The 15,392-nt window shown below is 40.5% G+C and overlaps 1 protein-coding gene and 2 non-coding genes across 3 annotated transcripts in view; all 3 read left to right on the top strand.

Annotated features, from left to right (window-relative positions):
- The first annotated feature begins 272 nt into the window (after nucleotides 1-272).
- On the top strand, nucleotides 273-383 carry LOC144066459 (U5 spliceosomal RNA). The gene has a single exon (XR_013297624.1). It is a non-coding gene; the product is annotated as a U5 spliceosomal RNA (small nuclear RNA).
- Nucleotides 384-1,068: 685 nt separating this feature from the next.
- LOC144066519 (U1 spliceosomal RNA) lies at nucleotides 1,069-1,234 on the top strand. Its single transcript, XR_013297668.1, has one exon. It is a non-coding gene; the product is annotated as a U1 spliceosomal RNA (small nuclear RNA).
- Nucleotides 1,235-1,872: 638 nt separating this feature from the next.
- Nucleotides 1,873-15,392, top strand: part of LOC144066125 (uncharacterized) — a 131,655-nt gene continuing 118,135 nt past the window's right edge. Inside the window, exon 1 of the mRNA XM_077589471.1 lies at nucleotides 1,873-2,201. Coding sequence (XP_077445597.1) covers nucleotides 2,075-2,201 — 127 coding nt within the window. The 5' untranslated portion in view covers nucleotides 1,873-2,074. The remainder of the gene's footprint in view (nucleotides 2,202-15,392) is intronic.

Consider the following 15,392-nt stretch of genomic DNA (forward strand, 5'->3'; position numbering starts at 1 on the left):
ATGAGGGGAGATTTAAATTAACAAATTAAAGCCTTTCTTTTGTAACAATATCCAAGTAAAACATGACTGTATAAACATTCACATCTTATATAACAATATATAGGTTTGACGATTATCATTTTTGCCAGTACAGCTAGTTTAAATGCCTGCTCAGCATCGAGGTGCCACTCTTTTTGGTGTAATATGAAAGCAAAGGGCCACATTGACTACATTCAGCGAAACCAACGCAATTTTCTGTAGCATATTCAACAATCAATTTGAAGCTTTTCCACATACTGTTTCTCTTCTAATCTCATTAATCTTTTGCCTTTCACTAAAGACTTTCGTGGAGAGGAACAATAAGAGTTTTAATCAAATTTTGGATGCTCTGCACTAACAGAGCTTCCCCTCTCTGTCGATGGTAAATATGAACTTTCTACTTATCTGAAACTTAAAGTTAATTCAGGCAATATTCCCCCTTGATTTTTTATAGACTATTTATGTCCTTAAGCATCTCACCTTGTTCAATCAAATATTTGATGTTCTGTGCTACCAGAGCTGTCCCTCTCTGTCAAAATGAAATATGGAATTGCTATTGATATGGCGCAATGGTATTTCACAATTTCAATGCTTGGATTTATACATACTGTTTACATCCTCAAACATTTGACTTTGTTAATTGAAGTAGTGATAAAGTAAAATGTATTATGGCAATTGATTAATCAACTAACACTCATTGCTGACAAACCCACTGCTTAATTCATGAATGTTTTAACTTATATTACTGTGAAGAGGCGGTTTTTATGTAGAAAGCTTCAGATGTTCGTTTCCCTTTTTTAACTTTGGATTTTAAAAAAAAATACTTACTATTTAGTATTTAATTCTTCGAAGCATCATTTTGTTAGAGATTATAAAAATGTTATTTGTAGAGAAGTGCTATTTTGTTCGACTTGTATTTTCATTTGTGCCTTTGTTCACTTTTTTTGTGCGCGTGCATGCGCGGGTGTTTTATTACGGTGTAGTAAACGGGCACGTGACTGAAGATGGCGAGCACGTGAAAGAAGAGGGTGCTGCAACCGGGGACAACTCATACTTACCTGGCAGGGGAGATACCATGATCAAGAAGGTGGTTAACCCAGGGTGAGGCCCAGCCATTGCACTCTTGGTTGTGCTGACCTCTGTGAAATTCCCCAAATATGGGAATCTCGACTGGATAATTTCTGATAGTGGGGGACTGCGTTTGCACTCTGCCCTGATTTGTTGTCAAAAAATAACATTCAAGCAACTGACCAAACTTTTAAATAATTCAATATGGTTAAATCTCAGAGATTCAGCAACCTCGTCGTATCAAACTCACCGTGCTCCGGAGGCTACGTCGGAGCTGCAGGTAAATGCAATTGAAAAGCGTCCGATAAAATAGGTGAAAAAGTCATTTGAAAAAGGAAACAAAAACCCTGATTTAAAAAAAAACACAGATACACTAGTCACCAAAATGGCAGACACAATTTAACGAGTGTCCATCAAGAGAATGTGGACAAAAGCATGAATCGGCACGGGATTACCATTCTTGTAGTATTACTCCCACTATTCTAAACTTAACATTTTAAACAAAGGCAAAACCAAAATATTTCATCGCATTTCATCCTGATTTCGTTTTAATGGTCAAGATGCTTATGTGAAACAAAATCAGCATATTCATTGGCCCAGCATGACTCTACGATTTTTTAATTATGCTTTTTAATAAGAACTAGTGCTAAGAAAGGCAGTACATGTCTCTTAAGATCATTCATCCCCCGATTCCATGACAAAAACGTCTCACTGTAGACCCCCTCCAGCGAAATAAAGTTGATTAGGCGGACACGGGGTTAAAAATTGGGCGGGATCGAAGACGCGAAGGGGCTCGGCGTTGCCTTACCCATCATGCAATGCATGTATAAGAAAGACTGGCCAACGTGGAACGGTTTTTCGTCTTTATCCATTCACTTAGTTACGACGAAATCTCGGCGACGTTTCCAGCGTGACTTACTCGGACATCAGTATTCTCGGAACTCGTTGAAGTTTGAAGACCTAGCCTCGTGGGTGGCTAACAAAGGAAATGGCGAGAACAACACAGACTGCGGAAAACTTCCAGGGGGGACTTTGTGGCGTCACATTGGAGCCTTCGTATCCCTCGACTCTTGGGAAAATCATGCATGCCAGAGTTGTTCTTCACAGACTAGAAGGTTAGTTTACCTTTGGTGATTATTTATTTGTATAACATATACTGTGCGTGACATCATGCATGCACTGCGTCCGGATTTATTTCTGTATAGTACTGCTTTGGACATGTTTTTCACGTGTATACTGGGTGCGTTCACTTGATGCACGGGGTTTCCCCCAGCGCAGCGAGCGTTGCCAGATTGGGCGCGCTCCCGCCTTTTTTTCCAAAGACTTGGGGTGAGAGAAAAATGAATCTGGTGGCGGGATACTGGATCTATACTGGGAAATCGGGAGACTAAATAAGTATCATACTTATTTAGTATCATACTCCAATCATACTGTATGTGACTCCAATCTATATTTCACGTTTGCAGCTTATATGGGCATTCATTTAATAATCGGGATTTGTAAAAGTCTTTGAAATCGTTGAATTTTACCTGTAATGTTTTCAAGGTTTAAAAATGTTAGAATTTTGCATACAGTCCTTGAAAATGCTTGAAAGAGTTCGGCACACTATTCCTCAGCAACCTGTATGGAAATAGGAATTTCTGTAACCCTACGAAATAATGGGAAATGAAGTAAATTAGCTTCATCGCCGCTACACTTCCGTTCCAGTGCAGCTTTGCAACAAGGCTGTGGGATTCGCCCACTTTGGGGAATATTGGCGCAAATTGGGAAGATGAATACGCCAAGCCGCGGAGGAGTGTGCGCGCCGAGCGGAGTGATCGGCCTCACGGCTTCTCCTCCGCCCAGCTGATTGGAGGAATGAGTGAGTGAGCGAGGCACTGGACAGCCCGGCCGATGTCCCGCCCTCCAGAGCCGTATACCTCACCGTGATTGGTTCATTCAGCTCCGAACCAAAGTTCCCTCTAATTTTTTGTTGGTCTGAGCAGAAAGACAACCTCCCTGAGCGCACTGAGTACCAGTGTGAGCGACATCATCGGTACTCGGATGATTCGCCTAAAGACGTTTCGCCGACGGACGTTTGACAGACGGGCAGGTCGCCGAATGGACGTTCCACCGAACGTTCATTTGGCCGAACGGAGGTTTCGCCGAAACGGGATTCGAACGCTCGCCCCGCCGGATCGTGTGTGTACAAGTTTTTCAACCTCGGCCCGCGGGCCATATACGGCCCGTTAGGATTTTTAATCCGGCCCGCCGCCGGTGTTGTCCAAATTATAGTAAAAATCAATGTTCGTCTACCATCAATGGCAGCCCGGGAATAAGCACTCTTGGGCGGGCATGGCAGTCCGGTAATAAGCACTCTTGGGCAGGCAGATGTAGCAGAACCGAGCCGTAAAATGACAGCAATCGGGTCAAATCCATCCTAAAACAGCATTTAATGATTAACTACAAATACTGGATGATATCGCGATGGAGGCAAAAAAACGTCTATAGACGTCCATTCGCCAAACGGCTCAAAATGCTCTCAAATTCGGTCAAATCCAGCTGAAAACAGCGTTTAATGATTAAATACAAATACTAGTATTTGTGTTTAATGATTAAATACAAATACAGTGGTACCTCGTCATACGACCGTTCGTCATACGGAATGCTCGTCTTACGGGGGAAATTTCGATCGAATAATTCGCCTGTGATGCGGTCAAAATTTCGTGATGCGACCAAGCCAGGTTGCCATGGCATTTTTTTGGCATATCTTTCGTGTATAACAATATTTACGAGCACCGGATGAGCTATTCAGACCAGGAAACGCACAACGCGCATGCGCGGTGAAAAGAGGGCTTTCTGGGTAATGAAGTATACTCGTGCTCGCAAAAGCATCCCCGGTAGCAACTCTATCATAGGTGCCGTTCGAGGGGATGCGAACACAGATGCTACAAGCTAAAAGGAGCCGCTAGCCAGCGCCCCCGAAGCTCCCATAAGCAACGGGGCGATCGCTGATAAAAGACTCTGCTCGTTGGCTGCTCATAAGAACATCGGGGTCACTGGCTCGCTACAGTATCCCCGGTAGCAACTCTATCATAGGCGCCGTTCGAGGGGATGCGAACACAGATGCTACAGATGTTCCAGCCCCTGCCCTCTGGCAGACGCTACAGGTCTCACAAAACACGGACAAATTGACTCAGGGACAGTTTTTTTTCCCCGGAGCCATCAGGGCTCTGAACTTGCACTAGCATGACACACAATCCCTTCTCTGCAATAACTTAGAGGTGTGCAATAAAATGTGCAATATCTTAGATTATGCAATATTTTAGAATTACCTTGCCCGCACGTGACTTTTTATATTACCTATTTGTTTTTACTGGGAAACACACACTTAATGGAGTAGCACCACCAATTTCGTTATATGCAGCTGTTGTATAATGACAATAAAGGCTTTTGATTGATTTGATTTGATTTAAGTGGCTGTGGATGCTCATCTCCCAGTGCCATTGATGGCGCGAGACGTCCAACCTATTTGGATTGACAGACATCTGGTGCTGTCAATGGCGGCCAGTAAATTAACTTTTTTTGGCCCAAAATGTCCTGTTCCAGCCCACATGAGGTCTAGTTGGGAGGAATCTGGCCCACAAACCAAACTGAGTTTGACACCATTGATTTAGAGTGTGGTGGTCACTCAGTTGACAGCAGAAAAGGCTAAATCAACATTGCCTCTTCTCTTTTGCTATGATAAAAAAACAAAAAATCTGACCATTATTATAAAACTTACTCATTACAATCACTCAGTTAAGGACATTTTCCTTCGTTTTATTTGTCTCTTTTTCTTGGTGCTCTGCTGATCGTGTGATGTGATGGTGAGCAATTTGAATGACTCCCGGTTTGTAGCATAGATTACAAGATAAGAATGATTACAAAATGGTCTTGGATATATACCGTATTTTCACACCTATAAAACGCACCGTGTAATTTGTCAGTCTGAATAATGATTTGTAATGCCCCCACCGTATGGGTTAATTTTATCGAAGGCCTGATGGTTTTTTCGCATGCGTGTGTCATCCAAGCTTGCCAATCTAGACCAGTTTCTGCAACAAGGTTTCCCCAATCTGTTTTAGGACTGTTATGTACCACACATATTCTCTATAAAATCCATATGTATCCTTTGAAATGGATATGTAGCTTTTGTAGCTTGACATAAGGGGGAATCGCCCGTGTTCTGGCCATATATCTGCATATAGATTGAATATATAACCTCCCCCTTTTTTTAGGCTTGAAATTTACCATGACTCAAAATGGTAGCCCTCCTAGATAAGTCTTTTGTTTTTTTTGTTTAGTCCCCCAGGTTCCCAAAATTTTCCATTGCAGAAATAAAAAAATTTCATTTGGCGAAATTCTTTTGTTTTTGTTTCTGTCCTACTCTGCCACCGCCGTCCTTGAAAGGCTTATCAGCGATTTCAGAAATATTCCACCTTGATATTAGAATATTGATATATCTTGGTGGCCAGCCAATTAAAACACAAAAGACAGACACTCATCCACGCTCGCACTCATAACCAAGGAATTTAGAGTGCTCCCCCAATCATCCATAATTGTGGTTTGTTGGAGTAAAACTGGAGTACCCAGAGAAAACCTACGAATTCTTGAGGACACCAGGAATACTCCACACTCCGGAAGGTCTGGATCCACTCCGCATTAGTAGATCCTCGAACCGCAAGATTGATGCCTGAAGAAACTAGATAATTAATGTATTAGATTCACATGGCACATATCTAAAAATAGAAATTTGTTCAATTGCCACCGCCCCTTACCCCAGTCAGTCAGCATGTAGACTGCCATGTGAGTGGCTGTGATTAACTTTCTATTCGCCAATAATGCAATAACGGAAAAGTTGTGACACATTTGAAACACACACACACACACCCTTTAAGTATTTTAACCGTTTGTAAAAACTTTATCTCCATGTTCTGCATTAAGTTACACCCCCTTTCAATGTTATCGAATCTAGTCAACCCATCTACTTAAAGCATTTCTCAAAGGTTGCCATTTTATAATTTGGAGATGTTATTTTTTTTTTAAACACGGACATTATTTCATCACTCGTTTCACACCATGAAAGGCCACACTTGAATTTGTTGTAGATATTCCCCTTTATCTAAGCTTGTTATTGCCAATCGTTATCACCGTAACATTCAGGTGTATTAACCCCATAATTGCAATGCAGTAAGTTTTGGCTAAATTCTTAATTTGTATGCCCCTAAAGTAATAGACAGTAACGTCCCAATAGTCATCAATATGACCTATACCAAAGCATATCCCCCTTCAGGCCAAACAGGGAATGTCTTTTGTGCACTTAAAGACGCTCCATGTTTCTTCTAGGGCAGGGGTCTCAAACTTGCGGCCCGCGGGCCAACTGCGGCCCTCGGGACGATAATTTGCGGCCCCCGTCTTAATATGAAAGATCGATTTTTTTTTTTTTTTTTTTTTTTTTTTTTTTTTTTTTTTTTTTTTTTTTTTTTTTTTTTTTTACCCCTTTCCCCATGATGGCGCCGTTTAAGTGGCAGCCAGTGGCAGTAGCTCTGTCCACTCATGTTTTTCTTGTTTTACAGCATGTTTTACATGAAAAATTAGAGGGAACATTGACATGCACCTGCTTGTGGCAGGTGTGATACTGGTGTGCCGATAGCGAGCAATGATGATGTCGTGACCGGATGATTCGCCTAAAGACGTTTCGCCGACGGACGTTTGACAGACGGACAGGTCGTACTAGTATTTGTTAGTTTAATGATTAAATACAAATACTGGTATTTGTATTTAATCATTAAACGCTGTTTTCAGCTGGATTTGACCGAATTTGAGAGCATTTTGAGCCGTTTGGCGAATGGACGTCTATAGACGTTTTTTTGCCTCCATCGCGATATCATCCAGTATTTGTATTTAATCATTAAATGCTGTTTTAGGATGGATTTGACCCGATTGCTGTCATTTTACGGCTCGGTTCTGCTACATCTGCCTGCCCAAGAGTGCTTATTCCCGGACTGCCATTGATGGTAGACGAACATTGATTTTTACTATAATTTGGACAACACCGGCGGCGGGCCGGATTAAAAATCCTAACGGGCCGTATATGGCCCGCGGGCCGAGGTTGAAAAACTTGTACACACACGATCCGGCGGGGCGAGCGTTCGAATCCCGTTTCGGCGAAACCTCCGTTCGGCCGAATGAACGTTCGGTGGAACGTCCATTCGGCGACCTGCCCGTCTGTCAAACGTCCGTCGGCGAAACGTCTTTAGGCGAATCATCCGAATACCGATGATGTCGCTCACACTGGTACTCAGTGCGCTCAGGAAGGTTGTCTTTCTGCTCAGACCAACAAAAAATTAGAGGGAACTTTGGTTCGGAGCTGAATGAACCAATCACGGTGAGGTATACGGCTCTGGAGGGCGGGACATCGGCCGGGCTGTCCAGTGCCTCGCTCACTCACTCATTCATTCCTCCAATCAGCTGGGCGGAGGAGAAGCCGTGAGGCCGATCACTCCGCTCGGCGCGCACACTCCTCCGCTGCTCTCAGCATAGAACTGAATGAGGCGCTATGATCCGTGATCCAGCCTGTGTCAGTGTCTGTAGCCATCTCCGCGATTGAAACGGAGAGCGAAAGTGCACATGCGCCACAAACCCGCGCGACTGAATGTGAAAGATCAACCCGAGACTCATTCCAAGTGGAAAAACATATTACAGAGCCCCAGAGATGTCTCTTTCAAAGCCTACCGTGAAGAGAAAGGTCGGTGATGAGCACAGACAGTTTCAAGAAAAGTGGGGAGTGCAATATTTCTTTGTTGAACACAGGGGCACCCCGACGTGTCTCATTTACACTGAAAAAGTTGCGGTGCACAAGGAATACAATTTGAAACGTAATTGTACTACGAGATATGCTGAGGAGTACGAAAAATACCAGGGGGATGAGAGAGCCAACCAGGTTGCCAGTCTTAAAACACGTCTTCTGAGGCAACAGGATCTCTTCAAGAAGGCTACCAAAGACAGTAATGCAGCAGTCAAAGCTAGCTACGCCGTTTGTGAGTTGATTGATCCTGTGCTAAGTGATCCCAAATGGCTCATGGACTTGGCTTTTCTTGTTGATATCACACATGAGCTTAATGTACTGAACAAGAAGCTACAAGGCCAGGGGCAACTTGTCAGTGCTGCCTATGACAACGTGAGAGCATTCTGCACTAAACTTGTGTTATGGAAAGCCCAGCTCTCTCAGACAAACCTTTGCCATTTCCCAGCATGCAAGGCTCTCGTGGATGCAGGCACACCATTCAGTGGTGAGAAGTATGTTGAGGCCATTTCGAAGCTACAGGAGGAATTTTATCACAGATTTGCAGACTTCAAGACACACAAAGCCACATTTCAAATTTTTGCAGACCCCTTCTCCTTTGATGTGCAAGATGCCCCTCCTGAGCTTCAAATGGAGCTCATTGACCTGCAGTGCAACTCTGCACTCAAAGCCAAGTTCAGGGAGGTGAGTGGAGAAGCAGACAAGCTTGGGCAATTTTTGAGAGAGTTGACCCCCAGCTTCCCTGAACTTTCCCGAAGGTTCAAGCGGACCATGTGCCTTTTTGGGAGCACATACTTGTGTGAGAAGCTCTTCTCCACCTTGAACTTCAATAAGTCCAAGTACAGGTCCAGACTTACTGATGAGCATCTTCAAGCTCTACTGAGGGTCTCCACTGCTTCCTCCCTCAAGCCAAATGTGACTATGTGAGAAGAAGCGCTGCCAGGTCTCTAGCAGCAAGGAGTAGGCAAGAGAAGCCGTGTTCAGAATATTTCATGTTCAATGTTCCATTCAAGTTCAGAAAGTTAAAGGTTAAAGAGCTGTTAATACAGACATTTGAAACGGAATAAAAATAATTCATTTTCTCTACTTAGCCAGCCAGTGTATATCTACTGTATGCTCATTAGTATTATTTGGTTTTGTATTACTGATTGATTTATTTTTTATTCATCTTTAAGTTAATTTATTTAATTCATTATTTTTTGTTAAAAAATAAAGATATTTGATAACGTTGGAATGTTTTATCAGTGCTTTTCTTGTGGAAATCCTGATGCGGCCCAGTCTCACCCAGACTCGGCCTCTAGCGGCCCCCAGGTAAATTGAGTTCGAGACCCCTGTTCTAGGGAAACTATGCCTATCCTAAATCAATTATCTTATCTACCCCAGCCAGGTTGAATTTACCTCACAATTTGGACGAATGCCATGAAATTTCTCATTTCTGCATTGTTAATTTCATGTCTGATCTCTTTAACAACCAAATAACTCTTAATACCTAAGACATAAATTGCAAATCACCCCATACTATGTTTACTTAAGATAAGAGCTATTTCCTATAGCTCTCTGTTACCACAAGAAAAATCTACAATAATTAAATTAGAGAAATCCACCTTTTACTAGGCATTTCCTAATTACAATTTTCAATGCTTAATAAAGGACCCACAAATTGTCACCAATATGCCATAATATTGTAAAACATTTCCATTCATTTTTCTTTAACCAGCCAATCAATCTCCTATATTAAAGTATTTTGAACAATCCAACCATTCAAAAACTGTAATAATATCATTTTATCCTCCAAAACTAGCTCTCTTCAATTAAGAGCCCTTTGAACTTCACAAAACAAAAAATAAAATAATAATAATAGCATTATTCCCAATTCCAAAGCTTTTACCAAATCATTTTTTCCAAACAGATTTTCTATCACCTCAAAAAACATTTCTTATTAAATCCCAAAAATAAATGCGAAGGTCATTGCGGAAACCCTGCTGCTTTTATTATGAAGTGTTTAACGGAAGCGCGCTCTTAGCCGCTAACTGTGACCTTCATGAATGCTGCGAAGCAGCTTATCTTTTGTTGACATTCCTAAGTGCTCTCTTTTTCTTTTTGAGCACAATGCTTCGCCTCCTGTGCACAATTATAACGCTTTTTAGAGAAGACTAAATTAATTACTCTCCCGATATCCAACTATATCACAATATTTTGCCAAGACCCCTTAATCACAATATGCTGCAAGCATAACTATATCATAGCAAAAACCCATTTCTGCCCTCAAGTTTGCTTCAGCACCCCCAAGGCCAATTAATGTAATATTCTCCACGGAAGGGGTCCCCCAAAAATTTTAGTCGCTTGTGCGGTCCACGCGCATACTATACTGTATTATAATGTCTAACACCGTCAAATCAGCCGCACCAAAACAGAGCGCTTCCCCCGCAATCGACGCATTATTTGGCAAGTTTAGAGTATGACAAAAACGCAGTTTTGGCAACCCCGCTAAACATTTAATTGGCCGTTTTGTTTTTTCCAACCTCTTGGCTTACATTCCTATCCTCTCCCCGTCACCCGAGGAGGCCGCGCTATCTTTTATTTTTTCACACAACGGACCCGTTTTATCACCCTTCTTTCTGTGGAACAAGCCGCCTCGCTTGTATCTCCTTTCACATATTATATATAGATTACTTCGTATTTTATCCTGCAGGTTTTAATATTTCATGCATATTTAAGCTGGCCAGCAAACCCATATTTGTTTATCCATAAATTTAGGTGTTTAACCCTTGTAGCGCTTTGATTTTCAACAATCCAATCTTTACACGGCAGACGCATCTTTGGATCGTCGTCAATAGCCGCTTTACTGTTTGCACCACCCATTTTTGGAGTGGATTTGTGTGTATCCCCGTAGTACCTTTTTTCCCTGTTTCTCCTTAGGCTTTAACAACTACGCACACAACCAAAACAACGTCGACCACCACATTTTATAGACCACACCGTGTCTACCTGCTAGTGACTAGTATCCGCAGGGTTTTAAAATCGCCATCCCCAGGACGCGAGCCTTACTTCTCAAAATAAGGCCATCGTGTGTGATGCCCTTCGCGCATTTGGAACCAGTCAACAATATGCAGCCATCACACGCGGACTCAGCAGAAATGTCGATAGATGCTCACCCAGAGGATAGTCGTCAACCGATCAGAATCCAGGCGCTGCTGAGAAATAATCCAGCCTGGAAAAGGGATTCTCGCCGTGCACGGTCACTCCAGATATTGAACTGCAGCGTCTGGATTCCTTATCGGTGTGTTGACCCCGGCTACTCGAAGGACCAAATGTTGGAATAATGATTAAAACCTTTTGAATCATTATTAGTAATATTTAATTAAAATACGAAAACATCTTTCAACATAACTGCTTACAACTTGCAAGGAGGATCGCTCCCAACGTGGCTTCGTTCGCAAGAGGATTCTGACGGGCGGCATACTTTTCGGTCCATTTAGCGGCACGTAACCAAAACATTCAAAGGTAATCTGATTTAAACAATTGCATAAGCAAAAACAACTGTCTCAACTGTTTTGAACAATTGTCTAAGCTTAACCGAATAACATCATGAAGGTTATAAAAACAACTGTCACAACAATCTGTTTTTATTGGAACACCTGCGTAAGAATTTGCACAATAAGCATAATAATTTCTTTATAAGGTAAACAGAGCATTCTAAAGTAAACCAAGCAGGATTATAATGTAAACAAAGCTGTATTATAATGTAAACAAAGCATCCGTATTTTCATCTGCTGCTGGAGTCCCGTCAAAACAGTCCCGTTGTGTTCTGCCGAAAAGCGTCCGAAAACTATGTGTCCTCGAGCTGTGGGGCCTTGAGGAGACCATGGGGAGGAAAAGTGTCTGTGGTCCCATGAATTAATTTATAGCCTTATTACTTATTACAAATGCTTACAACACATATAGAAACATTCCATAATAAATCTAACATTATGAAACATATCATTTATTTTCGTGTCTTTGCAGGTTTCAGAGAATATCTTGGTCCTGATGGGAAAGAGTCTGCTGGCCTTAAAAAGGAACTCAAGCTCCCCCAAATCAAAGGGGAGGAGCCAGAGTTCTCTCAACAACAAATTAGAGTCAAGCGACTTCCAATCAAGAAGGAGGAAGATGATGTCACCTTGTCACTTGGTGAATTCCTGAAGAGGGAAGAGGATCTGGGCGTGACCAGCAGAGGGGCGGAGCCTGCACACACCTTAACCTTACCCCAAATTAAAGAGGAGGAGCCAGAGTTCCCTCAACAACAAATGAGAGACGAGCGACTTCCAATCAAGGAGGAAGATGATGTCACCTGGTCACTTGGTGAATTCCTGAAGAGGGAAGAGGATTTGGGCGTGACCAGCAGAGGGGCGGAGCCTGCACACACCTTAACATTACCCCAAATTAAAGAGGAGGAGCCAGAGTTCCCTCAACAGCAAATCAAAAAGGAGGAAGAAGATGTCACCGTGTCAACTGGTGAGCCTTTCAAGAGTGAAGATGATCTGGGCGTGGCCGGCAGAGGGGCGGAGACTCCGAACGGCACCTCAGCAGAAGGGCAAGCAGACAATTTAATTGCTTCGTTATCAGAAAGCGAAGACTTGCTTTATGACAATGAAGGTCTTAAGGACGGCAAACTCTGGAAATGCTCTCAGTGTGGAAAAACCTTTGGGAAAAAGTCTACTTTGAAAACACATATGAGGAGCCACACTGGGGAGAAACCCTTATCATGTACAGTTTATGGTAAAACATTTACACACAAGGGAGACTTAAATATTCATGCAAGAACACATACAGGTGACAAACCATTTTCATGCTCAGTTTGTGGTCAAGGATTCACAGACAAGGGAAAAGTACAAATCCACACAAGAACCCACACAGGTGAAAATACATTTTCGTGTTCAGTTTGTGGTCAAAGATTTACAGAGAAGGGAAACTTAAAAATACACACAAGAATCCACACTGGGGAGAAACCCTTATCATGTACAGTTTGTGGTAAAACATTTACACACACGGGAAACTTAAATATTCATGCAAAAACCCACACTGGTGAAAAAACATTTTCGTGTTCAGATTGTGGTCAAAGATTCACACGGAAGGGAAGCTTAATTAGTCATGCAAGAACACACACTGGTGAAAAACCATTTTCGTGTTCAGTTTGCGGTCAAAGATTTAGAGAGAAGGAACACTTACAAAGGCACACAAGAACCCACACTGGTGAAAAACCATTTTCGTGTTCAGTTTGTGGTCAAAGATTCACACAGAAGGGAAGCTTAAAAGGGCACACAAGAACACACACAGGTGACAAACCATTTTCATGCTCAGTTTGTGGTCAAGCATTCACACACAAGGAAAGCTTAGTTTATCATGCAATTGCCCACACTGGTGAAAAACCATTTTCGTGTTCAGTTTGCGGTAAAGCTTTTTCTAAAAAGCAACACTTAAAAACGCACACAAGAACCCACACTGGTGAAAAACCATTTTCGTGTTCATTTTGTGGTCAAACATTCACACAGAAGGGACACTTTAATCGTCATGCAAGAACCCACACAGGTGAAAAACCATTTTCGTGTTTTGTTTGTGGTCAAACATTCACACGGAAGGGAAGCTTAATTAGTCATGCAAGAACACACACAGTTTAAAAGCCATTCTCGTGTGCAGTTTGCGGTAAAGCCTTTTCTCAAATGCATGTGTATATCCACGCTGGTGAAAAACCATTTTCGTGTTCAGTTTGTGGTAAAACATTTACAGATAAGGGAACGATAAAAACCCACATAAGAACCCACACTGGTGAAAAAACAATTTCCTGCTCAGTTTGTGGTCGAACATTTTCCCAAAGGAGAAGCTTAAAAGAACACTTATTAACCCACACAGGAGAACAATGTTTTCCTGCTCAGTCTGTGGCCACAGATTCGCTACAACAGCCCAATTAAAAAGCTACACAATTCAAAAACCTTTTCCAGGTGCAGTTAATGTTCCAACATTTTCACAGAAGGGAACCTGAAAAGAAGACTTAACAACCCGCAGTGGCGAAAAGCCCTTTCTTTGCTCAATTTTTGGTTCAACACGTTGGTTAAAAATACTTAATAATACATAATACTAAGTTTGTTGCCAAGGATTTATTCATAAGACTTAAAAGACACAAATGTGTGTGTGTGTGTGTATGTTATCTATTAATTGGCAAAAATGATGAGAATCCCTCGTGTCATTTTTGAATCATTTTGATAAAATTAGTCTGCTGTGAATTTGTGTCTGTTTGAAAAAGAGAAGAACAAGTCAAATGTTGTTTTATTTCATTTAATCTTCAGAATTTTCTATTAGCTTTGTAAACTACATTCTTTTCCTTTTTTAACTATACGAACTTACTTTGGGTTCATTTTGGAGTAGTTTTCCTTTTTATATTTATCCAAACTGATTTGATCTGTATGTAAATAGACCTGGCAGTCGGTATATGAAGTCAAATGTGAATTGTTTTTTTTTAAATTTTATTTTAATGTTGAACAAACAGATAATACTCAATATTCTTCTGTATAATCTTTAGTATGAAAAAAATATTGATGGCTTGAAACTTATCGTTGTGATTGTACATTGCTTTCACCTGTGGTTGCCTCCCCTGTGTGTCACCCACCTGTTTTCCATGTCTCGTTAACCCATGGCTTACTGCTTCCTGTGGCTTTTTGTTCATTTTAATTTTGGGGGGTGTAATTTTTTATTTTTGGCTCATGTTTTCAGTTTGCTCTTTGTGTTTTGAATTAAAACTCTTTATGTATACCGTAATGATTGTATTGACTCACTATATATATATATATATATATATCTATGTATGTGTATATATATGTATATATGTATGTGTATATATACATATATATGTGTATATATACATATATGTGTATATATACATATATATGTGTATATATGTATATATATATATATATATATATATATATATATGTGTATATATATATGTATATATATGTATATGTGGATATATATATGTATATGTGGATATATATATATGTATATGTGGATATATATATGTATATGTGGATATATATATGTATATGTGGATATATATATATGTATATATATATGTGGATATATATATATGTATATATATATGTGGATATATATATATGTATATATATGTGGATATATATATATATATGTATATATATATGTGGATATATATATATGTATATATATGTGGATATATATGTATATATATGTGGATATATATATATGTATATATATGTGGATATATATATATGTATATATATGTGGATATATATATATGTATATATATGTGGATATATATATATGTATATATATGTGGATATATATATATGTATATATATGTGGATATATATATATGTATATATATGTGGATATATATATATGTATATATATGTGGATATATATATATGTATATATATGTGGATATATATATATGTATATATATGTGGAT

Source organism: Stigmatopora argus, chromosome 20 (assembly GCF_051989625.1).
Source record: "Stigmatopora argus isolate UIUO_Sarg chromosome 20, RoL_Sarg_1.0, whole genome shotgun sequence".
Lineage (NCBI taxonomy): Eukaryota > Metazoa > Chordata > Actinopteri > Syngnathiformes > Syngnathidae > Stigmatopora > Stigmatopora argus.